This window comes from Kogia breviceps, chromosome 18, assembly GCF_026419965.1.
Source record: "Kogia breviceps isolate mKogBre1 chromosome 18, mKogBre1 haplotype 1, whole genome shotgun sequence".
NCBI classification, from domain to species: Eukaryota; Metazoa; Chordata; class Mammalia; order Artiodactyla; family Physeteridae; genus Kogia; species Kogia breviceps.
The window spans coordinates 9,188,787-9,213,217 of NC_081327.1; the positions used below are offsets into that span (position 1 = coordinate 9,188,787).

General features: G+C 56.6%; 1 protein-coding gene across 1 annotated transcript in view; it reads right to left on the reverse strand.

Moving 5' to 3' along the window:
- Positions 1–3,589: 3,589 nt before the first annotated feature.
- Positions 3,590–24,431, reverse strand: part of CLPTM1 (CLPTM1 regulator of GABA type A receptor forward trafficking) — a 29,312-nt gene continuing 8,470 nt past the window's right edge. Inside the window, exons 3-14 of the mRNA XM_059044541.2 lie at positions 19,487–19,610; positions 18,457–18,615; positions 15,943–16,060; positions 11,329–11,414; positions 10,380–10,500; positions 9,582–9,826; positions 8,415–8,508; positions 6,065–6,255; positions 5,704–5,799; positions 5,262–5,397; positions 4,437–4,604; positions 3,590–4,232 (exon numbers count right to left, since the gene is read on the reverse strand). Coding sequence (XP_058900524.1) covers positions 3,973–4,232; positions 4,437–4,604; positions 5,262–5,397; positions 5,704–5,799; positions 6,065–6,255; positions 8,415–8,508; positions 9,582–9,826; positions 10,380–10,500; positions 11,329–11,414; positions 15,943–16,060; positions 18,457–18,615; positions 19,487–19,610 — 1,798 coding nt within the window. The 3' untranslated portion in view covers positions 3,590–3,972. The remainder of the gene's footprint in view (positions 4,233–4,436; positions 4,605–5,261; positions 5,398–5,703; positions 5,800–6,064; positions 6,256–8,414; positions 8,509–9,581; positions 9,827–10,379; positions 10,501–11,328; positions 11,415–15,942; positions 16,061–18,456; positions 18,616–19,486; positions 19,611–24,431) is intronic.

Below are 24,431 nucleotides of genomic sequence, written 5' to 3' on the forward strand. Positions count from 1 at the left end.
AGTTCTCAAGGTTGTGGCCCAGCACTTCAGGTGATATGATGCAAGCTCAAGTTGGAGAACTACTGCTATAATGCAAAATATGGAGCAGACTTTTTCTGCAAAGGGCCAGATAGCAAATATGCTCTGCTTTAGGCTTTGAGGGCCAGACAGTCTCAAAACTCAACTCTGCCATAGCACAAAATCTGCCAAAGACCATACAGAAACAATCAGCATGACTGTGCTCCAATAAAACATTATTTTATGGACACTGAAATTTGTATTTTGTATAACTTTCATGTGAAACAAAATACTCTTCTTGAGATATTTTCCAACCACTTAAAACATGTAAAAATTACAGAAAAACTGGAAAATGCTGGTTTTGGCCTGCAGGCTGTAGTCTGCATTATGACAAGGGCATTGCCAGAAACACTATGATTTGAAGGTTCAGAATCAGGCTGCCTAAGTTCAAATCCTAGGTCTGCCACTTACTAGGAGACCTCAGGAAACTGCCTTCATCTCTTTAAGCCTCTGTTTCCTCATCTGTAAAATGGGTCTAATAGGATGGTTGTGAGGATTAAATACCAATAATAGTTGACACTTGTATAGACCTCTTCCATATGCTAGGCGCTGTTCTAGCACTTCATGTCACATTACTTTGTGAGACTTTGGACACATTACTTAATTTCTCTGGGTTTCAGTTTTCCCATCTGCTCTTGTGAACATCTGACTTAGAGTCATTGCACACAGGGTAACAGTACCAGGCACTGCTCCAAAAGCTGGGGACACAGCACACAACACAATAGACAAAAGCCCCTGCCATCATGGAACTGAAATCCAAGTAGGGGAGACAGATGGAAAAGAGATAAGCAAATATATGTCTGATGGTGATGGCAGTCTTACAGAAGATTAAAGCAGAATACATGGCTTGAGTTCGAAGGGTAATATTTGGGTTAGGAAGTTTAGGGAGGGCCTAAGGTGACATCTGAGCAGACAGCTGAGACAGTGAAGGATCCATGTGGATATCTAGGGAAGAGTGTTCAAGGCATAGGGAACACCAAGTGCAAAGGCCCTGAGGTGGGAACATGCATGGCATGTTGAAGGAACAAACAGCAAGGAGGCTGGAGTGGAGTGACAGCTGGGGAAGTAGTGGCGATGGATAATACTAAATTTAAGGAAGCGAACCACATGCAGCACAGACTAGAGCTTGGCTCATGATAAGAAGTGTTGAATAGTGGCTCCTACGTGTAGGAGTAGGAGCCTACCTGATTCCCCTCTGCCCCTTGAAATGTCAGGCCTCACAACTGTTTGTTGGGTCAACGGCTGAAAGGACACATCAGAAATCCTCAGCGTTCAGGATTTCTGTGGGGCTCTGAGCCCCATGAGGGCAGGCCTGGGGCTGTCTTGATCCCTGCTGTATACACAGAACCCCCAGTTCCAAGCAATGTCCAGGGGAGGGGCTCAGGGAACATTTGTTGACTGACTGTATGTCAGTCTCTCCACCAATGTCTTAATGCAGGCCTCATCAAGGTCCACACTTCTGGCTGTGTGCCTGTGTCTGTGAAAGTCAGGATTGTGCAAACGTGCACTCAGCAAACGATCCCAGAGCGACTCCTCTTGTGCTGTGGACACAGAAGTGACCAAGACAGCTCTGGCTCTGTCCTCACACGGCTCAGTCCAGTGGAGAAAGACCTGTCTCCAGGTAGTGATGACCCACAGCGGGCAGGGCTGGGATGTGGGAACCCAGGGAGCTGGTGGGTGGGGGGCAGTGTCCCAGAGGAGGTGGTCAGGAAGGGTTTCCTGGAGGATGCATAGGGTAAGGTGAAGAGTTGCATGCCTCGAGGTGTGTCTCAGTTTAGGGAAGGGTGCCAGGAGGTAAGCGGTCACAGCTAGTTAGAGCAAGGGAGATGAGGCTGTAGGACTTAGTAAGTCCTCTCCCCGCAAGGTATCGTTCACCACAGTTAGCAGCCTGGGCTCTTCTCCCGAGGGTACTGGGGAGCCATGGGAGGTTCTGAACAAAGAACGGGCAGGGTCAGGTTTGTGCTTCAGAAAGTTCTGGCTGCTGGGACTTCCCTGGTTGGTCAGTGGTTAAGAATCCTCCTGCCAACGCAGGGGACACGGGTTCCATCCCTGGTCCAGGAAGATCCCACATGCCGTGGAGCGACTAGGCCCGTGCGCCACAGCTACTGAAGCCTGTGCGCCTATAGTCCATGTTCCGCAACAAGGGAAGCCACCACACTGAGAAGCCGGCACACTGCAACGAAGCTCGCCGCAACTAGAGAAGGCCTGCGCGCGGCAACAAAGACCCAAACCGGCCAAAAATAAATCAAAAATAAATTTTAAAAAATTGGTTAAGATGGTAAATTAAAAAAAGACTCTGTGCTTCCACTGCAGGAAGCACTAACTTCCACTTAGTTCCTGCTCCAGGAAGTAAGATCCCCCACGTGGCCAGTGCTGGATGAAAAGTGAATGGGAGGGGCTGGGGACCAGGGAAGAGGCTGAGTTGGGATCCCAGGGTATGAGGAGGAGCCGGGACCGGGTGGTCTCAGTGTAAGTGAAGAGGTGAGAATGCCAAGCAATTGTGGGGTACGGCTGACAGGCCCTGCCGAAGACCGTGGGATGAGGATTTGGGCAGGAGGTAGGCCAGTGAGTTTAGGTGGCCTGAGAGCCGACAACCTGCTTGGTTCTATGAGCTCAGCAGGGGAGGGAGTGGAGCAGGTCTGTGGCTGTGGCTGTGGCTGCCTCAGGGATGGAGCCTGCAGAGCGTGTGTGTACACAGGTGTCTGCACACAACTCTCCCGGGACCTCGTGGATTCCCTGCCTGGCTCTACACGGCACTGTGGTGGTGGAGCCCAGGGGAACCTGGCTTGGTTCTCGGCCCCGGGCCTCCTCTCCTGGAAGTGTTGATGAGACCACCCCGCCAGCAAAAAAAATCCTGGGAATGTGGGGTCCCAACCCCTCAGAGTGCAGGGACACCCAGGGGCCTCAGTCTCCTCATCCATAAAGCGGGTGAACAGTTCTGGTACCCAGCTCGTTGGGAAGGCACACGCGCCACATACGAAGAGTCTGGCTGGGTCCTTGGCACAGGCAACCCTGAGGGTGCTGATGGCACCCCAACCGCTATGGCCGCTACAGCTGGGCACCACTCTGAGCCAGGATTCACTGCCAAGGTCCCCTGGAGACAAGCTCATAAGCCCAGAGGTAAGCAGGGTCCGGCAGCCGGGGTCCCAGGACTGCTGAACCAGGCAGGCTAACGGGACTGTGTCGGTGGTGGGCAGGCGCTCCTGCCCTGCCGGGCTGTGTGAGGCCAGGACATAATCAGTGGCACAGGCGAGGCCCCGCGCCTCGGCGGGCCTCGTGGTTAAGAGCACTAGTGCGGTAAGGTCGTGGCGAGCAGCTTCCCAATCTGTGAAATGGGGATGGTTACAGAAGCCCCCTCAGAGGGCTCCTGGGAGGGGGAGGGGGAGAAAGGGGCCTGGCCCAGAGGGTCACTGTCCCCAGTTTAGCAGGTCCCGTGTCCTGAAGGTCTCCCTGCCAGACTCAGGAGAGACACCCCCACCTGCTCTCCAAGGTGGCAGGGGAAGGAAGGCACAAGATGGGGGGCTCTGCCGAGTTTAAGTTAAACACCCATATGAATTTATTAAATCCAGACTGTGTTAAAGGGCGGCCGTCTGGGAGGAGGGAGTGGTGGGGGATGGAGGGACAAGATGATGGACGGCCGTGGGTGTCCCACAGAGGGGCCCGGCCCCCGCCCCGCCTGGCCCGCCCCCTCGGCAGTGCCACGTCGGCTTCACCATGATTCCCGATGGTGTTGGGCTGGCGGGGCGAGATGGCTGGAAACACGGAGGGACAGACAGACAGACGGCGCCTCCACAGACGACACGCCCTGGCCCCCACACCACACGCCGGGCCCCGGCCCGATCTGTCCAGGGAAGGGGCGACCGGGAGGGGAGGCGAGGGGGCCGAGGCGGCGGGGGTGGGGGTCACCAGGAGCGGCTAATCCCTTTTTTTGTCCTCTGCTGGCTTTGGAGGGGCCTCCTGGGGCTCGCTGTCAGAGCTGGGCCCCTGGGGAGGCGTGGTGGGCGGGGGTGCGGAGGCCTCCTCCCTGGCAGCGGCAGTGGTCGTGGTGGGGGCGGGGGCCGGCGGGAGGGCCCCTGCTGCTGTCGGGGCCTCGCCACTCATGCCAAACTCGTTCACCCGTGTGGGGTCGACGCGGTAGATCCACCGTTGGTAGAGGTAGATGAAGAAGACCACATCTGGGGGTGGGGTGAGGGGGCAGCGTGAGGGGAAGGGGCAGGGCCCACCCGGCTGTCAGGCTCGGGGCAGGGGGGTCCTGCAAAGAGTGGGCTGAGCCCCCAGGCCGAGGCCGGCACGCCTCCCTCAGACCAGGGCCCTGCCCGTGCCCAGCTCTGGTTGGGAGCCTGCCGGCCAGCCCACCCCCCCCGCCCACCAGGCCTCACCGTCCCGCAGGCAGCCGATCCGGTACATAACAGGCATCTTGATGACAAAGGCGAACAGGTCATCGATGAAGGTGTTGAGGGCCTTGTAGGTGAGCATGCGCCAGGGCAGGTGAGCCACAGACTGGAGCTTGTAGTTGATGAAGAGCTGGGGTGTCATGGTGATGAAGCCTGCGGCGGTGAGGAAGCGACATCCGTGAGCAGAGGGAGGGGCGTCCTGACCCCCCACCCCTGTGACTGCACTTCTGGCCTCTGTCCCTTCACTCACTCTGTTCCAGCCACACTGGCCCCCGTGCTGCTTCCAACACCCCAGGCAACACCCTCCCTCAGGGCCTTCGGACTTGCTCTGCCTTCTGACAGATCTCTGCACAGCTCCTTCCTCGGCACCTTTCAGGCCTCAGTTTACATATCATCTCCTCGGAGAGGTGATGATGGAGGTCAGGGACACCTGACCAGCCTCCACGGCCCTCTCACTCTGGTCCCTGGAGAGCACTCATCACATGCTGTAACTCACTTGTCTGCTTGTTCACTCTGTCCGTTCCCCTGAGGACGAGGACTGAAATGCACTGTCCAAGGCTTCCCGGAAGCCCTCCCTGACCCCCAGACCGGACCGGGCACCTCTCTGAGGCTGTCCACGTGCCACCCCTGCTCCCCCTGAAGCGTCCCTGTCCGGAGACAGGTCTGTCTGTCTCCCGCACCGGACCCCAAGTGCCGGGAGGGTGGGGCCAGGCTGACTCGCTCAGTGCCGAGGCCCAGCGAGGCCCAGCACGGGGCTGAGGACCGCCGCTGGGCGCCTGCAGGGGCCGCGTACGCTGAGGGCCTGCTCACCGAAGGTCAGCAGGAAGCCATAGAGCATACTGAGCACCCAGGAGTACCAGCCCTTGTGCTCCAGGTACAGGAGGCTGTAGACGGCATAGCAGCCCAGGAGCGGGAAGAGGATCCAAGATAGGTACCGGAACGCCATCTGCGGGGCACAGAGTGGGGCTGGGACCCAGCTCCTTGGGCCCCACCTGGCACCCCTGCTCCCCACCCTCACACACCCACACCTGGTCTGGCAGGCCAGCCCGGGGGAATTTCCAAGTGGCCCTGGGAACTCTGGACTCGGCCAGGAAATATACGTGGCAGGCAGGGGACACTAGAGGGTGTGACGCAAGCCACGAAGCATGGGCCTGTCAGCCGACAGGTGGACATCCTGGCCCGTGTCCTGGGCCCCCAGGAGCGTGTGGGTACCTGGAGACCCTCCCTGGGGCCCACTGTTGGGGACACTCACGTCATCATACACTTTGGTCGAAGACTCAACGTATGTTGACTTGTCTTTGAAGGTTGGGCGGGGGAAGAGTCCTGCCACCTTGTGCTCCCGGTCCAGCTGCGGACGGGGAGGGAGGTTGCAGTCAGCTGCCACGCTGGCTCCTGTCCCCCAAGCCAGTTCCAGCTCCCGCCCTTCCCCACTGTTCCCAGTTCCCCTGCCCCACGTGTGACCCGAAAAATCCCCTGGTGCAAAAATCCCCTTGGTCTTGGGAGTGTGGCAGGCGTTGGGAATCCCCTGGGGGCAGCTCCAGGGTCGGGCCGGGCCACACGACCCGCTCCCAACCCCCAGCAGCTTCTGAAACAGCATGGCAGCCTGGTCTTACCCGGACATCCATGACCTTAGTGATCTTCCAGAGGTCGATGAGGACCCCGATGAAGACGCTGACCTGGACCACGAAGTTGGTCTCGTTGTCCAGGATATAGAGGAGGACCACGAAAGACTGGAAGACGCCAAAGAAGACGGAGCGCACGGACAGGCCCTCCAGGGACTGCCGGCTGTTCCAGAACTGGATATCTGCGCACAGGAGTCGGGGAGGATGCCAGGAGGGTGAGGGGCCTCCGCGTCCGTCCCGCAGCTCCCTCAAGCCCCGTCCTCCTCACACCCCCCGGGGCAGCGCTGGGTCTGCCGCGGGAGGAGGGTGCACGCTACTCCCCCTGGCGGTGAGAGTCTGCTCCACGGGCGCCAGCCGGAGCCCCAGGCAGGCAGGATCTCTGCAGTCTCACTCTGGACACACCCTGCCCCCCAGGGTGCGGTCGCTCCCTTGACTGGCACTGCCGGTGGCGGTGACTGCTGCCGTGTGCCGATGCTCCCCAGTCGCTAAGTGCCACACCCCTAAGGCCACACAGCCTGACCTGGCAGAATCTGCATGGAAGCCGGCCTGTGTGACAACAGACCTGAGCTGTCCGCCGTGGCGCCTCCGCTGGGTGGGAAGGTCTGGGACATGCACTTCAAGACCGCCTCTTCCAGCCCACCACCCTGAACCTGTGAAGGAACCAGCCCACATTCCCTGGCGGTCCAGGACTCTGCACTTCCAGTGCGGTGGGCGTGGGTTTAATCCCTGGTCAGGGCACTAAGATCCCGCATGCTGCTGCGAGATGTGGCCCCCCAAAAAAAAGGGACCAGCCCACAGACACGCTCAGGACATGCACAGGGGCCATGGGCTCTGCTCTCCAACCAAAGCTCCTTCCAGTACTACTCTCCCAGGCCCCCGCCACCCCCCGCAGGGCCCAGCTCAGCCCCCCTCCCAGCCCTGGTCTTCCCATCGGCCAGACGAGGAAAACGGCACCACTGGACTCTGCCTGGACTGTGTGTCCAACACTTGCTGCCACAGCCGACCCAGCACGATGCCTGTCTTCCAGGAGGGAAGCCGTGCCCGAGGTCACACAGGGGCGAGACCCAGGTGCTGGCCACCCCCCCAGCTCTGACTGATTCCAGAGCTCCAGCACACCCGGCAGGCTTACACCTCTCCCGTCAAACCATCAGACCCTGAGGAGATACGAAGGGGACACTCACAGGACACCCCCCAATCCTAACTGGGAAGAATCTGTCTGAAGACAGCGTTCTGGTGGGGGTGGGTGGATCCGAGCTCTGCCTCAGACCAGAGAGGCAGCAAACACGGGGTGTAAGGCCGAGCTCGCCCAGGGCCCATGCCCTTGCTCTGTGACCCTGAGCAAGTAACCACCCGCTCTGTGCCTTCATCTGTCATTAGGAAAAAAGGGACCCTAGGGGATCCAGCTTGCAGTCAGCAAGAGCGTTTGCAGGCATGCGCCCACCCTGGCACAGCCAGGGCTCCACGCACCGCGGCTAACAGACGCCTCCCTGCCGGGGTGAGCACCACTTACTGCTCGGTTTTGATGCCATAATTTTCCAGAAGGTAACTCAATCATGGTAATGTCCTCTTAATAAGAACGATGATGATAATAATAACACCCATTACTACTGCCACTTCCAGAAGCTGCAGAGCAGCAGGCCTCCTTCAGACCGGGGTTCTCTAGGGAAGGAAGAAGTGGCCAGCAGGGCCTGGAGTATGAGGTGGGAGCTGGAGCAGGCTGCCTGGATCTAAATCCTGGCCTTGCCACTTGGGAGCTGTGTGACTGTGGGCAAGTAACCGACCTCCCCAGGCCTCCGGGTCCTTGCTATGATCGCGGGGGTAACGACGCCTCCTCAAGGGGCTGTGGCTGCAGGGCTCAATGCGCTCACCGGAGGGCGCCCCAACCGTGCCTGGCACGTGGCCGGTCCCCCTCAAACGCTGGCCATCACCACTGTTGGCCTTTGGAACCTCGGGGCCCTCTGGGACAGGGCTGTCACTTTCCCACTCAGGGGGGCCCTGTCCACTCAACCCGAGGGGTCTTCCCCAACAGGCGGCCTGCCGGGCAGGGCGGCAGAAGCAGCTCTGGGGCTTCCCTGCTCCCAGCCTTGGAGTTCCCCGGCCCTGCTTCCTGGCGGGCCGTCCTGGCCTTTGCCAGAACACCAGTCCCAGCCCCTCCCCCAGCACCACGCCCGGTAGATGGGAGTTTCTGGGCTGGGAGTTGGTGGAGAGCGGGGCTGACAGGCCCCAGGCAGGGGGAGGGCCCGGGAGGAAAAGGGAGGGAGCAGGCCCTATCCTCCCACAACACAACCCCTTGTCCCCAGTCCCCCACGGCCTCTCACAGGGCCCGGGGCCCCAGCCTTACCATTCTTGAAGGCCAGGAACTCAAAGACACTGTGGACAATGGACACGATGATGGTGAGCGCCAGCAGGTAGGGGTTGGTCTCCAGGAGGGCAACCTGGGGTGGGGGTGGGGGAGATGCTGTGAGCACTGCTGTGCCCCGGCCGGGGGCTGACCGCTGCAGTGCCTTCATTAGCTGACCCATCGCTCCTTGCTCGCGGCCCCGGAAGGACCTGCTGATATTGCCCAGACCTGACCCCAGGGCTTCCCAGCGGGGCGCGGTGCTGGCCGGGAGGAGAGCAGGTCAGAGGTGGGCAGATGGGCACAGGGAGGCGGGCGAGGGATGCACGGAGAGGGAGGCAGGAAGGTGGGGGACAGAGGAGGCGTGGGGACAGTGGTGGGGGCAGGCAGAGAAGTAACGGAGAGGGATGAAGGGAGTGTCCGAGCCGGGGACAGAAACCCAACCCCAAAGACAGCCCCCGGCAAGCACAGCCCAGGCTCAGCAAGACAGGCGCAGGCAGAGAAGAATGACATTGACGGACACAGTGAGTGGGAGGAGACACATGGAGTCAGAGCCCGAAGCCAGGGAGGCAGAACATGGGGCGCAGAAGCAGGGAGGGCAGGTCCACACCCGGAGGGCCGGGCCTCGCAGACAGAAAAGCCGTGACAAGGAGGACCACGGGGACTTCCCTGGTGGCGCAGTGGTTAAGAATCCGCCTGCCAATGCAGGGGACACGGGTTCGAGCCCTGGTCCAGGAAGATCCCACATGCCGCGGAGCAACTAAGCCCGTGCGCCACAACTACTGAGCCTGCGCTCTAGAGCCCGTGAGCCACAACTACTGAGCCCGTGTGCCACAACAAGAGAAGCCACCACAATGAGAAGCCTGCGCACCGCAACGAAGAGTTAGCCCCCGGTCACTGCAACTAGAAAAAGCCCGTAAGCAGCAGTGAAGACCCAACGCAGCCAAATATAAGTAAATAAATTTTTTTTTAAAAAAAGGAGGACCATGGAAGCCTCAGAGGCAGGACCCCCAGAGTCAGCCCGAGCCAGAGGGCCGAGTGCCTGTTTCCTACCCACTGCAGGGAGAGTGGCTGGGAGGTTGTGAAACTGTGGGCAGGGGGGCATCAGCTAGCAGTCCCCAGGCCGGCAGCCTGGCCCACTTCCCCTTCCCCTCCTGCCGCCCGCCCCACCTTCACCGAGTCCTGCTCCTCATCTGACTGCTCGTACAGCTCGTCGCCCAGGAAGTTCCAGGGCGACTTGGTGCTCTGGGCGGCGTAGAGCTGCCAGCGCCAGAGCGAGAGTGGGCAGAAGGAGACGCGGAGGGGCAGGCTGGCCAGGCTCTCGTTGATGGGGTAGTAGTCCTTCTGCAGGTTCCAGTAGTCGTTGAAGTAGACGATGGGGTAGTAGTCACCGCTCACGGCGTCAAACTTCACATCTGCAGGCACACGGGGCAGGGGTTACCACTCAGCCTGGACCAGAGGCCACAGGCACCACGGGGGTGGGGAGACCCCTCAGCCTCCGAGGACAAAGGTGTCAAATTCGGATGTTTGCAGGGACCCAGTGGGGCCCCTGGGACAGAGACTGGGACACAGGGAACATTTCCGGGCTGTGCCAAGGAGTCAGGGAGAGGGCAGGCTAGGGAGGGCTGGGCGGGCCCCGGCTGAAGGGGACAGCTGCAGCTCAGCCCCCGACTGTGGCCACCCCGAGGCTCTCCACTCGTCAGGCTTTAGGGAAGGAAGTCGGAAACCTGGGTTCCTAAGCGATGCTGCCCCACTTTCCAAGGCTGGCAACGGATGTACTTTTTCCGAAAACAGCTCATGGCTGGATGAGACCAGTCTGGGCGCAAGGTGGTCAGGGCTGGGGTCACCGGGGGGTGTGGGAGGGAGAGAAAGGGGAGTGTCTAGAGGGGCGGGGCAGGCAGCTTGGGAGGGTGGAGATCTCAGGCTGGGGGCGGGGCCAGGAGCCCGAGCGGGCGGCCAGGGGCTCACACTGGTCCAGGGGAGGAGGCACGCTGCCTTTCACCCACGGCGTGTGGTCGTCCACAATGTTGATGGTGATGTTGGGGTGCCAGTGGGAGATCACCTCCACAGGCCCGTAATCCTCGGCCCTCTGAGGGGAGACGGGGGGGGGGGTGGGTCTCAGAGGCACCTGCTCACTTCCTCCTGAGGACTCCCGTGACAGTCGCGACAGCAGAAGAGCAACCACCACAGCGCCGGCCGGCCGAGGGCTCACCCTGGCCAGTCCCCGCGCCAGCCTCTAGGCCCCGCTGCCCTGGCTCCCCCCCAGCCACCTGACGGAGCAGAAAACCCAGGCCTGCCCATCTGGATGGGACGGCGCACCAGGCTGCAAAGTGCAGCCTCATGACCGCCCAAGCGTGGGACCCGCGTGTAGCCTCCATACTCAGGAGCCGCCCTCCCACCTGGAACCACCTCGTGGAGAGAGGAAGACTCTTGGGGCCACCACGGGTTAACATCCCCGGATTAACCGGGAGTATTCCTTCTGGAGCCACGTTAGCGGGTACCTCATCTGTGCCGGGCCGAGCCCCGGGCTCTGGGGTCCGGCTGCGTGGGTGTGAATCCCGGCCCTGCCACTTCCCTTCCTGGCTGTGATACTTCGTGTAAGTCTCCTTGTGACGGGACCCACCCAACAGGGCTGGCGCGAGGCTTCCAGGTGGATGCGTGTACGGCACACAGAGCACCCGCCCTGCCACTGCTGGAGGTCAGCTGTAACCTCGCCAGCAACGCCCCTACTCCCTGAGAGCTAGCTCTACGTTCTAACACAGTTTCCAGGGAGGGAAACTGAGGCTCAGAGAGGTGAAAGCCCCCGGCTGCCAGCGGCTCAGCGGTGGTGTCAGAAGACAACCCCCGTGGTCTGGCTGCTGGGCTGGGAACGGGCCGGACGGCACCCCCAGAACGCGACGGCTCTGCTCGTGTTTACCTTGATCATTTCTGGGTCAGCTTCCGTCTCTCCCGTCAACAGGTTCTTGGTTTTCTGAAACCGCCGGCGCTTGTATTTGTTGATCACTGAGGGCGAGGAGGCAGGGAAAGGGGGCGGATGTGAGACCTGCTGGCGCTCGCGGGACCCAGGCCCCAGACCTCTGCCCACCCGGCTCCCACCCTTCCACCCGCCAACCGACGATAACGGCAACCAGAAAGCCTGCACCGCCTTCTCAAATCGCACCCCAGCCCCAGGTTCCCCATCTTTAGAGTGACACTGGCATCCACCAAATTGCCCCAGGAGCCTCCTCCTCCAGGATTTGCTGCATCTGTTCCAACAGCCCACCCCGAGTGAACGTCCCCTCCGGCACATGCCTCAGATCCGAGCACTGCCTCCCACCTCCAGAGCCCCACCCCAGGGCGGCCACGGCGCCCCCTCCTGGATGACCGCCTTCACCTCCCCACTGGCCTCCCAGTGGCCACTCTTGCCCCTAAGATCCAAGTAACCGACCGAGTCATCCCACGGCCTCAGAATCCTAGACAGCTCCTGCTGCCCCGGGCAGGGCCTCTGAGGTGCTCACCACGGCCCCACCAACCTCAGCCCTCGCCACCTCTCCTCCTTGCACACCCCGCTCCTTCCTCCTCAAACGCGCCGACCTTGGGCCTGCAGATGTGCTGCTGCGCCTCCCCGGCGGGGATCCGGCGTGGCTGGAATCTCCCTGGTTGGCTCCTCCTGCCCCCGCCAGCCCCTGGTTAAACGTCCCTTCCGCCCACTCCACTGAAGGCGGCTCCCGGAGCCCAGGCGAGCTCCTCGCCACTTCTGTTTCCTTCACAACAGTTCATCACGACCCAGTGGTTCACCTGCCCGCTGGTTTACTTGTTTGCTGTCTGTCCCCTCAACCAGTCTGCAAACCCCAGGTGGGGCTGGGCCCGTTTGGGGCCCTGCCGTATCCCCCACCAGTGACGAACAGCAGCATCGATAAATGTAAACAGGTGGGCCGAGACAGGGCCGGAGAAGCCCAGAGCCGCCAACGCGAGAAGTACTTTGGGGCTGTGAATCCCCGGGCAGGCGTGGACCTCACTTCCTCTTGCAGAGGCCAGGTCAGCCACGGCTCCCTGCCACCCCGCCCCAAACCCTGCCAAGACCTGCCAGGAGGACAGGGCTGGTGCCTGGTCGTGCTCCGTCTCCCTGCCTCCGCCCTGGTCTGGGTAGTAACTCTTCAGCTCCTCCTTATGCTGGGACAACACATGGCCTGTCCCTCCTGTGACTTCTCCGTCCTGCCCCCAGGTGCCAGGGAGAGATGGGGAAATGGCAGGGGGAGCTGGCCACGAGCGGGAGCCCTGGGGTCACACCCTGGCTCTGTCCCCCATGAACTGAGGGATGCTGGTGAGCTGCATCACCTCCCTGGCCTCAGTCCCCCCTCTGGAGGAGGGGGATTAAAGCCTCGCCTCTCCTGGGCAGGACCACTGGGAAGTGGCTCTCTGCTCTACAGAGCCCGGCCAGCAGAGCACCCCTGCATGTCACACTGACACATGCCACAGGGCCCAGATCCCTCCCACCTGCTCAGAACCAGGGGCCTCTGGATTCTGTGGACGAGCTCAAGTTCAAAACCACTTCTGGGAATTGACTCAGGGTTTCAGCCCGGGGGCCAGCTGCTCTTATGGTTCCCATGAATATCATCCCATCACTTCTATCACAATTAACGCATTTGAGACCTTGCTCCCACGTCAGGGGAAAGCAGTAAACACCCAAGGGTGGGCATCCTGGAGAATAAATTCCCCGGGGACATGCTCCCGCTGCTGTCTTCCACACCCATGAGAGGCTGTCCAGGGAAGGGAGGGACCGTGCCCGGCCAGCCCCAGAGGCGAGAGGCTTTGGCTCAGGTGGAGAACATTCTGCAACTTGGTGGCATCCAGATGGGGTTATGACATGAGATGGACCTGGCTTCTGTAGGGAGGAAGAAGCCCCCTTTTCTTGGAGTTAAACTATACCCTGAGCACTGACGCTGTGGCTGGTTGAAACTGAAACGTGCTGTGAGTGCAAAACACACACTGGAATTTGAAACTTAGCGCAGGAAAAAGAAGAGTGAAAATACCTCGTTAATTTTTTTATACTGATTACATGTTGACATGACAACACGTTGACCTCAATAAATTACTAACGTTCATTTTATGGTCTTTTTTTTTTTTTTTTTTAACGTGGCCACTTAGAAAACTTACAATGCCTTACAGTGCGGGCACTGTATCCCCCTGGGACAGTACTGTGCTACTGTGCTGATCACTGGCCCTTTGGGGAAGGGAGGAGGGGGCTCTTCCGATCCCACACTCTCGCTCTGTGCCCTGGAGTGGGCCGGTGGCCAGCTTCAAGCCCCTGCCCTAAGGGGGCCCAGGTGTGAGGCAAGCCTGGGGGGTCCTGGTGGTTTCTCGGGTCCACAGGCTGCAGAGTCTATTTTGCAGACCACACCAACATCTGTCACGCTGACCATGGACACGACCTCACCACACAGTGACACGGATCACATTCACCAGAGACGAAACCACAGAAGATGCTGGCACTGAGTGTGACTGATGGGTGTGACTGGGACGCAAGCGAGTGGCCGCCCACCTGGGTCACAGTCAAAGCAACCTCTGGGGCTTCCCTGGTGGCGCAGTGGTTGAGAATCTGCCTGTCAATGCAGGGGACACGGGTTCGTGCCCCGGTCCGGGAAGATCCCACATGCCGCGGAGCGGCTGGGCCCGTGAGCCATGGCCGCTGAGCCGGTACGTCCGGAGCCTGTGCTCCGCAACGGGAGAGGCCACAACAGTGAGAGGCCCGCGTACCCCCCCCCCACCAAAAAAAAAAAAAAAAAAAAAGCAACCTCTGAAGCGTCAGGCACATGTAACCCAGACTTTCGGGGACACCTCCGTGGGGATGGCCCCTGAAGGCCACACCCCCTCAGCCCGCCTCTGCCCGCCTCTTCGCAGATGCGCTCCACGGAAGCCAGCCAGCCAGCCGGGCGGGCGGAACGCCCTACAGAGCACGGTCCGCAGACATACTTGCTTAGAACAGCGCTTAGCACACCTGGGGGACTTTTCCAAATCAGCTCTGGGCACTGACGTACGGTCACGAGAGTTTTGTTTCATCCAGTGTAGATGGTCACAAAAAAAAATTCTCATCCTTTGGGTTATTTTTATACCAGAAGAGGCAGGAAAAGACCAAACCCATGCAAATTAAAGTACACCTGTCGCTGCGCCACACAAAACAGCCAGAGGGATCTTAACCAAGTCCACAGGCGCGGCAGAATCAAAGCGAGGTGGGGCACGCAAAATTCACATGAAGGGAACGGAGGGCTTTCGGGAGGAGGGTGTGGGGGGCTGTCTCTTCTCTAGATCTGCTGAAACTGGAGTGCAGCGAGAGAGTCCCACAACTGCCGATGAGGAGACAGTGGACTCAAGGACAAAAGACACAAAGGGCGGGCAAAAAAATGCCGACAATTATTAACCTCATGGGAAAGGAGACGCTGGACAGGAAAGGAAAAATAAACTACACACACTGTATGGTTCAGGCGGGAAGAAGAGTCACATGCTCAAAGCCATTTGAATGCTGAATATGAATCTAATCAAATTATGTCCCTGAGTTGAGATTTCCTCTTTCAGAGTAGGAAGTCAGGAGACAATGTCAAAACTGAAAAACCAAGAAGTTACACTATCATCTCATTCTTGGGAGCCCTGGAGATTAAGTAGCAGAAACAGCTAAAGCAGTTGCCTGTGGGGAGTGGAAACTGGGGGAACGCCAGAGGGGGAGAGCAGGACACAGGTGAGTGTCGCTGTCCGGTTAAATTACTTGAATTTTAAACCATGTACTTATAACAAGAGATTAAAAAAAAAATTTTTTTTAAAGAAGATGCCCTGGGCAGAGAGAATCTGTTTCAAAATGAGGCCGTGTCAGAAGTCCCAAATGGCCACCGTTCTGACCCAGGGCTTCTTGGGGTCACCGGTAGTCCTGCGGTTTGCTCACGTGATCAGGATTCTCAGGGGGGCACCAGGAGGGTGGCCAGCGAGGTGAGAACGGGGCCTGTCCGGTGACGTGGCCCTCACCAGCTTGCCTCGTCAAGGGAGGCCCTACTCAGAGGTGCACGTGCTGGGGCGGAGGCTCACAGCGCAGCCACGCGGGATGCACTCAAACCTGCAGCCTGGGAGCCTCGCACGGCCCCGCGGGAGCCCCCAGGGCGGTCACCGTGCAGCACCCATTCCAAGAGCGGCCGACACAGATGCGATCACGGAGAGCACACCGGATGCAACTGATGGCAAAGGGCCCTCCAGTCTCCCTCTGCTCATTTAATCTAGCCATTGTTCTCTCACAGACTATTCCAGAGTGTCTGCTCTACCAGGCCCGGTACTGTGCACACGCCGGCCTCGCCCTTCCTCTTCTTGGAAGTCCCTTTCTTCACCTGCTCTTTCTAAGCCGATTCCTCTCCTGCCTGCCCGCGGGTGTCCAGAGGCATGCAGGGTACGTGGGGTTCGAGCCCGGCCACCAACCCCGGCCTCCCTGAGCACAGGGTCCCTGCCTGCCCTCGTGGAGCTGGGGGTCCAGGCCCGCAGCACCACGGGGGCCCCAGGACGGAGGGGGACTTACTCCGAGACATGTGCACCGTGGCGAGCCGGCGGTACAGCGCCTTCTGCCGGGGGTCTGGGTGGAAGCCGCTCTTGGTGAAGTAGACGTGGATATAGATGGAGCCGTTCTGCTGGACGCTCTGCAAGGCGGTCCGACGGGGACAAGGAACAGTGAAGCCCCTCGTGACGCCCGCCCCCCGCGGCTTCCCCACCTCCGTCTACTGAGTGTTCAGGGTGGGCAGTGTAGTTAAGCGGTTAGGGGCCAGACACTGGAGTTAGGCTCAAATTCAAAACCAGGCTCTAGCACACAATGGCTGTGTGGCCTCAGGCTTCGGCTCGCTGAGCCTCAGGGCCCACCTGCAGGACGCAGATCATCAGCACCGAGGGCACGGCAGGGCTGTAAGGATTATCTGAGCGCACTAAGCACGGTCACTCAAGCACAGAATAGGAGCTCAATAAACGTCAGCAGCCTTAATTCACTAAACGGTAAAACAACGAAGGCCAGGTTCCACTCTGGCACTTCAAATGGTAACTGCCCAATCCAGTGAGTTCACATCCGTATAACTCACGTAAACCTTGGGCACTGGGTCGTGTTATTTCCCATTTTCCAGATGCGGTGACTGGGGCTCACACAGAGAGGCTACGTGCAGCGAGTGAGTGGATCCGAACCCAGTCTGTGGGCTCTCCCGTGGCCCTGCCTCTCACCGTCTGTGTCCTACCTCTCTGCCCGGGCCTTTCACCTTCAATTCTCATCCCCCTGCCACACCCACCCAGATGAGGAAATGGAAGCGGGGTGGCCCACCTGGCTGAGGCGCAGGGTGGGTGGCCGAGGCCGCACTGCGGCCTCTCTGTCTGACCTTCGTGGTGAGCTGGGATTTACCTGGCCACGCTGTGTCCTCACTTCCCTGCCTTTTAAGTCCACCTCTGTGTCAACCATGTTTTTATATTTCTTGCTGTTTTCACACCTGGCAGGGGAGAGACCACCCGTCCCAGGGCTGGCTGATTCCTGGAAATAACAAACAACTCGCCTGCCTTCGAACATACCTTTAAAATGCAAACCAGCAAACCCAAGTCCACACCCCAGGCACCCCCTTTAGCTGACTCTCACACGCCAGGCCGCACTGAATCACTCAGGGCAGGTACCAGACAACTGCAGACCACCCCTCTAGCCCAGAGCCCGAACGTCAACCAAGCAGGCCAGTCCTAAGGTGTTTCCCCACCTGCCCTGCCTCTCCTGTGGAAACCTCAATAAAAGCTCCAGCCTAGGCCTCCCCTTGCCCCTCTGCTCCTGTCCAAACCTGGGGCTTCCCCGTGCGGCCCTGCGTAGTGAGGGGGCCCCCTCCTCTCGGGAAATGTAAGTAGTAAATTCTTCTTCCAATGGCATTGGCCTGTGTCGCTGCTCAGTCACCTCCATAAATTAAAACCAAGTACAACTTAGACACCCTCCCATCACGGAGCTGGGAAGGAGGGTTAGCACCAAGCGCTCGGAAGCTGCTCTCACTGCCGGGCTCACTGCCCCTCAGTCTTCCTCAGATCTGGGGTTGGGGTCTGGGGGCTGCACAGGAAGTCTCAGTGGGAGCCACCTCTCAGCACGGGCTACCCTACCTGCCTCAGAAAGAATGCATCCACCCACTGCTTCCAGCCACCCAAACAGACCTAGACAGAGCCACACAGAGCAGAGAGGCTCCCTCCTCCCCAGGAGGCTGAGGAGAAGACTTGATGGGGAGAAAGGAATGAGAGAGCAGCCCCAAAGAGACGTCAACATCCACAGATTCATCAAATGCATTGAGTATTCAACAGCCACTGATTCTGCACCCAGTCCTCCGCTGGGCAGAGCTGGGGACAGAGCTGTGACCAAGATGGTCCCATGGGGAAAACAGATCCGTATTCAGGTAGTGACAACCCCCTAGAGCTGGCACGGCTTGGGTTGGGGAGCCCAGAGAGGGTGCCGGCTGAGCCTGAGTGTCAGGGAGAGCTGCCTGGAGGAGGCAGGATTTGAACTGGGGCTGCCAGAGTCCAGAGCCAGACAGCCTGAGTTCAGTTCAGTTCACACTGGCTGTGTGACCTTGTGGGGGGGGGGGGGCTTCTCTGCACCTCAGTTTCCTCATCAGTCAAATGGGAAGTAATAGTTCCCACTTCCTAGGGTTGCTGGGAGGTTTCCACCAGTCAGCCTAGGCTGGTGCCCTGTATGTAGTAGGCACTTAATCGACATGAACTATTATTTTCAAACCAGGCTGGCTGACTGGCCACCCCCAGGGATGATTACTAATCTTTCACTGGTTTACAGCACAGATTTACACAACCCTGAAGGCAGGTGGGAGGATCCTAGGCCGATTCCAACTCCATCCACATGGAGGCGTGGTGGGGACAGGCCCAGAGGCCTCAGGGACCTGTCTGTGGTCACAAAGCATGTGAACTGAGAGGAGAGCCAGGCCTGGGACCTGGACTCCCGGCTGCAGGGCTGGGAGCCGGCTCAAGGAGATGCCCTGAGCGCTAGCCGAGCAGCCGTGGGGCCAGAGACCAGAAGCCGCCCCACCTGAGGGATGTCGAGCTCAGCAAAGTGCTCGTAGCAGCCGTCTGAGTTCGCGCCGCTAGTCCAGTCGCCGTACACGAGGTCGTGCTGCTCCCAGAAGAGCGCTGACGCGGCGTTAAAGTCTGTAAAGTGCTCGTGCTCTGAGATGTACACGTGCAGGTTCTGTTGGGGGGGAAGCGGGGGGAGCTTAGTCAGGGCTGCTTGTAGGGCCCTCTGCAGGTCGACAGACAAAGAGCAGATGAAGAGCTGTGGCAGCAACAGCCACTGACAGGAACAATCTGCGGGGGGCGGCGGGAGTTAGTGGAGAGAAGAGCAGCAGCTAGTAGAATAAACTTTCCCTTTCCTCATACCCCCGCCACGTCTGTCCTGGTCTGAGTCTGTGACGTCTAAGAGCAAAAAACAATTAAACAATGGCCGGCCTGCCAATTAGAATGTGGGGTTAGAAAGGATCCAGACCTCCCTGAATCACTGTCCCTCTCAGCCTCTCATGGGCTTCTCGGTCAGAGCTGTGCAGCCTTATGGATGAAGCACAGTCAAGATGTGCAGGAGTGTCAGCCGGCTACTGAGAACCGAGGGGAACTGGGGAGCTGGCCTCAGAACTCCCTCCTTTCCCAAGTCCCCGTGGCCACCTTTGCCCAGAGCCCAGGAGGCCCACTGATAAAGAACAGCTGCGTGGTGGTCAGCCTGCTGGCCAGAATTCCATGAAATCAGGAACCCCAGAGCTGCAGAGAACCGCAAAGGTGGGAGAAGTCGAGGTTACTGAGGTTAGAGCACCTGCTGCAGACGCCCCTGAGCCAAGTCCTTCTGTGCAGAAAGACCACCACCACAAACCCAAAAGGATTACTTGTTCCTTATGCGTCACCTGAGTGACTCAGATTTTACGGGGCTGAAGCTGCACCTGGAGTCTCTCAACCCTGGACCCGTTCACAGACCTGACAGTGACCAGGGACCGCGTCGGGCCCGACAGCCCATGTCACTGCCCCACACCTCCCCCCGCTCCTCTCCCGGGTCTGGCCTCCCAGCCGGTGGTTACCATTAAAGTGTCTTTGGGGAACAGGTTGCGGCTGGCGACGCGTGGGGCTCCTCCGGGCCCTGCCTGGTCCTGAGGGGCCGGCCCGCGGCGGAACCAGCTGCTGATGGCCCAGATGATGAAGATCCTGAGGAGGCAAGCAGGGCACGCGGTGAGTCCCTGTGCCTTTTCTTTCCAACGTGGATCTGCTTGACCTTCTGGCTCAGCACCTGCTGCGGCCTGACCCGGGCCAGGCTGATCAAGTAGGAAGGGTCCCTGAGAAGGCAGTTGCAGGGCTGCTGAGAAGACAAGATGCCCCCAAAGGTCATGCCCGGGGACAGACCCCAGACGCCTGGCACCGACTCCCTGGAGTCTGGCGGCCACAGGGCTGCAGGGGCTTCGACCCTCGAAACCTCAGAACTAGGAAACCTAACGTCCCAGTCCCCTGGAATCCCAAAGTGTGACAACCCTACACCCTGGAATCCCAGCGCTTTAGAGACGCAGACATTAGGGAGAGCAACATTTCAGAACGACAAATCAACTGAAAACTGCAGAAGCAAACGGTAAGTAATGGGTGAGTCCCTATTTTTAGTAACACCGGGCTAGGTTATTCAGACGAACTTTCCTGTTGGAAACAACTTGAAAAAGCTTGATAAAAATTAATATAGTAAGAATATACTAACACCAGTTTTACATTTACAATTATATATCTCGATAGAGCAACATATTCTATATGTTCGTCTATTTTCTTATACATTTTTAATCAAGTTTGTATATATATGTAAACATATATTCTTTTTTAAATTAATCAATTATTTTATTTTATTTCTTTATTTTTGGCTGCGTTGGGTCTTCGTTGCTGCATGCGGGCTTTCTCTAGTTGCAGCGCGTGGGTTTTCTCTAGTTGCAGCAAGCGGGGGCCACTCTTCGTTGCAGTGCACGGGTTTCTCATTGCGGTGGCTTCTCTTGTTGCCAAGCACGGGCTCTAGGTACCTGGGCTTCAGTAGTTGTGGCGCACGGGCTTAGCTGCCCTGCGGCATGTGGGATCTTCCCAGACCAGGGCTCGAACCCATGTCCCCTGCATTGGCAGGTGGATTCTTAACCACTGTGTCACCAGGGAAGTCCTTCTTTACTTCTTTGGTTCCCATCTTCCTTTCAGTTTTTGCCTGGTAAGTCTGCAGTCTTGTCCATTCTTCAATGCTTTTAAGAGAATATGTTTGGGCTTCCCTGGTGGCGCAGTGGTTGAGAGTCTGCCTGCCGATGCAGGGGACACGGGTTTGTGCCCCGGTCCGGGAGGATCCCACATGCTGCGGAGCGGCTGGGCCTGTGAGCCGTGGCCACCGAGCCTGTGCGTCCAGAGCCTGTGCTCTGCAATGGGAGAGGCCACAACAGTGAGAGGCCCACGTACCGCAAAAAAAAAAAAAAAAAAAAAAAAAAAAGAGTATATGTTTACAGGGCTTCCCTGGTGGTGCAGTGGTTAAGAATCCACCTGCTAACGCAGGGGACACAGGTTCGAGCCCTGGTCTGGGAAGATCCCACATGCCGCGGAGCAACTAAGCCCGTGCGCCACAACTACCGAGCCTGCGCTCTACAGCCCGCAAGCCACAACTACTGAGCCCATGTGCCACAATTACTGAAGCCCGTGTGCCTAGAGCCCATGCTCCGCAACAAGAGAAGCCACCGCAATGAGAAGCTTGTGCACTGCAACAAAGAGTAGCCCCCGCTCGCCGCAACTAGAGAAAGCCCGCGCATAGCAACAAAGACCTAACGCAGCCCCCAAAATTAATTAATTAATTAAAAAAAAAAAAAAAAGTAAAGGAGCCCTGGAAGCTTCTTCTTTTTTAAACTGAAGTATGGTTGATTTACAATGTTGTGTTAGATTCAGTGTCAGGTGTACAGCAATGTGATTCAGTTATATATACACATCTTTATATATACATATATATAATTAATAATATATGATATAACGTGTATATATATTCTTTTTTCGATTCTTTTCCATTATACGTTATTACGAGATATTGAATATAGTTTTCTATGCTATACAGTAAGTCCCTGCTGTTTTTCCTTTTTTTGGGGAAGCTTCTTTTTTGTGTTTGAGGACATCTGCTAGGTGTTTCGATGGGTGAACAAAAACGCCAGCCCAGGGCCCACACAAGGTAACCAGAGACCTACTCTATGAGAAGCTAAGGCTCCACAGGGCTCCCCGCCAAGGACAAGGGGAAGCAGGTGTGGCCTAGCCCTCCTCAGAGTTGCACACCAGGTGGGCACAGCCAGAGCCTTGAACCTGGTACAAGAAGAGCCCGAACGACAATGCCCCAGGCAGCCGGCAGGGGCAAAGCAAGTCCTCTCTGTAGGAAAACAGGTTCATCCTAGGCCTGAAATGATTCCTATAAATAATTTTCCAAGTATGATGATCAACACACAGCCAAAGATAAGCCAGGAGCACAAGGAAACAAGACACTATGAGTGAGAAGCAGCAGAAACAAAAACCAACCTACCTAATGCCCTGTGGTGACCTAAATGGGAGGGAAGTCCAGAGGGAGGGGCTACCCGTATGTGTATGGCTGATTCATTCTGTCGTGCAGCGGAGGCTCACACAACATTGTAAAGCAACCATTTTCCAATAAAAACTTTTTTTAAAAAAAGAACAAAAAAGAACCCCAAATCTGAGATGCTCAGAAGGACTGGAGGTTTCAGAACGTTACAAACCCCTCAACATGTATATTGAGAGAGAGCTTCAGAAGTATCCACCAGGAATAACATGACAGAAAAAAATCAAAATGGAAACAAAATGATAGTTAAAACAAATATATTAAGAGTCATTTTCTCCATTTACAAAATTGCATAGACATAATACACAGTCTTTGAGTTGCAAATGAAGTGGAGATATTTACAGGATACGCTGTCTAAAGAGAAAGGCAAGATGAAAGGAAGTGTACAGAGTAGCCATCCATTTTTGTGTAATATACTATGTTAAAACAAAAACAACAACCTGGGCTGGGGGAAAGAGAAATGGGAGTTAGTGTTTAATGGGGACAGTTCCAGTTGAGGAAGATGAAAAAGTTCTGGAGATGGATGGCAGAGATGGCTGCACGATAATGTGGATGTACTTAATGCCGCAGAATTATACACTTAAAAATGGTTAAAATCGTTAAAATGGTAGATTTTGTTATACATATTTTGCCACAATAAAAAAAAAACCCAACAATTTGTAATGCACCTTTATGTCAACATAAAAGTAGAGAAAGGTATAAAATACACATCAGACTTTAAAATGGACTCCCTTGGTTTGGGGGAATAGGGAAGGCCTAGGGGTAAGCGAAAAAACCCAGAATGCCTCAAAACACAATACTGTCTCTAAAAGAATTCTGCACAGTAAAAACAGCATGCACATGAATCAACATGGGAAAGGATCACCACCAATACAGTAATGATGAATGGTTGCCTTCAGGTGATTTTTTATTTTCTTCTTTATGCTTTTCTTTTTGAATATTTTTTAATGAACAAAATAAAAGCCCCACAATAAAACTGTAGCAGACTGCTAGTTGTTTCCCAATATTCATCTTTCCATTTTCCCTCAGAAAGAAGACTCCTAAATTTTAACTGGACCCCTTGGCTACCTGGAATAAAGACTACAAAATCCAGCCTTACAGCCAGGTGTGGACACATGGTGAAGTTCTGGCCAATAAAATGTAAAAACAGTGTGTTTACTGGACTTTGGGGAAGTGTCTTAAAGAGAAAGAGCATCCGTCCTTTATTTCTTCTTCCCTCCTGGAATGTGGACGTGATGGTCTTATCCTCAGCACCCATAGTAGGCCATGAGGATAAAGGGCAAAACCTAGCAATGGTGGAACAAAGAGCAGGAAGGAATCTGGGATGCAGAAGACTGCAGAATCCTGGTCTGCCTAGGTCCAGAATAGTACATGAGAGAGAGGGAAACTTCTATTGTGTTAATTTGGGTCTCTCAGATACATGCAGCTCTATAATTATTAAATAAGACAAGTACTTATTGATTGCAGGTGTGAAAAACAATACAGTTGACCCTTGAACAACAAAGGTTTGAAGTGTGTGGGTCCACTTATACGAATCTTTTTCAACAGTAAATACTACAGTACTACACAATCCATGGATGGTTGAATCTGTGGATGTGGAACCACAGATATGGAGGAATCGCTAGTACAGAGGGCCAACTGTAAGTGATACGTGGATACACAGGGTCGGCCCCCTCCATCCCCATGGTGTTCAAGGATCAACTGTATAGCAGAGAGGTTAAGTGCTCAGCCTCTAAGTTGCAATATCTGTATCCGAGGCCCAGCTCTCCTACTTCCCGACTGGGTGACCTCAGGCAAGACCCTTAACCTCTCTAGGCCTCCATTTCCTCAACAGTTAAAATAGGCATAACAGGGCTTCCCTGGTGGCACAGTGGTTAAGAATCCACCTGCCAATGCAGGGGACATGGGTTCGAGCCCTGGTCTGGGAAGATCCCACATGCCGCGGAGCAACTAAGCCTGTGTCCCACAACTACTGAGCCCGCGCTCTAGAGCCCATGAGCCACAACTACTGAGCCCATGTGCCACAACTACTGAAGCCTGTGCGCCTGGAGCCTGCACTCTGCAACAAGAGAAACCACTGCCATGAGAAGCCCGCGCACCGCAACGAAGAGTAGTCCCCGCTCGCTGCAACTAGAGAAAGCCACGCACAGCAACAAAGAACCAAAGCAGCCAAAAATAAATAAATGAAAAAAAAAAAAATAGGGATAATAACACTTCTTAACTCGAAGGGTTGTCTACAAGCATTAAATGCGTTGATACACACACACGATATGATACATCATCTAGAATGGAGCCTGGTACATACAGTAAGTGTTTTAGAAGTGTTAGCTGTCATTGTTATTTTCATCACAGGAAAAAGGCATACAAAAAACTTCAGAATGGAAAAACACTAGGAGAGGATTCTAGCGTTAGTG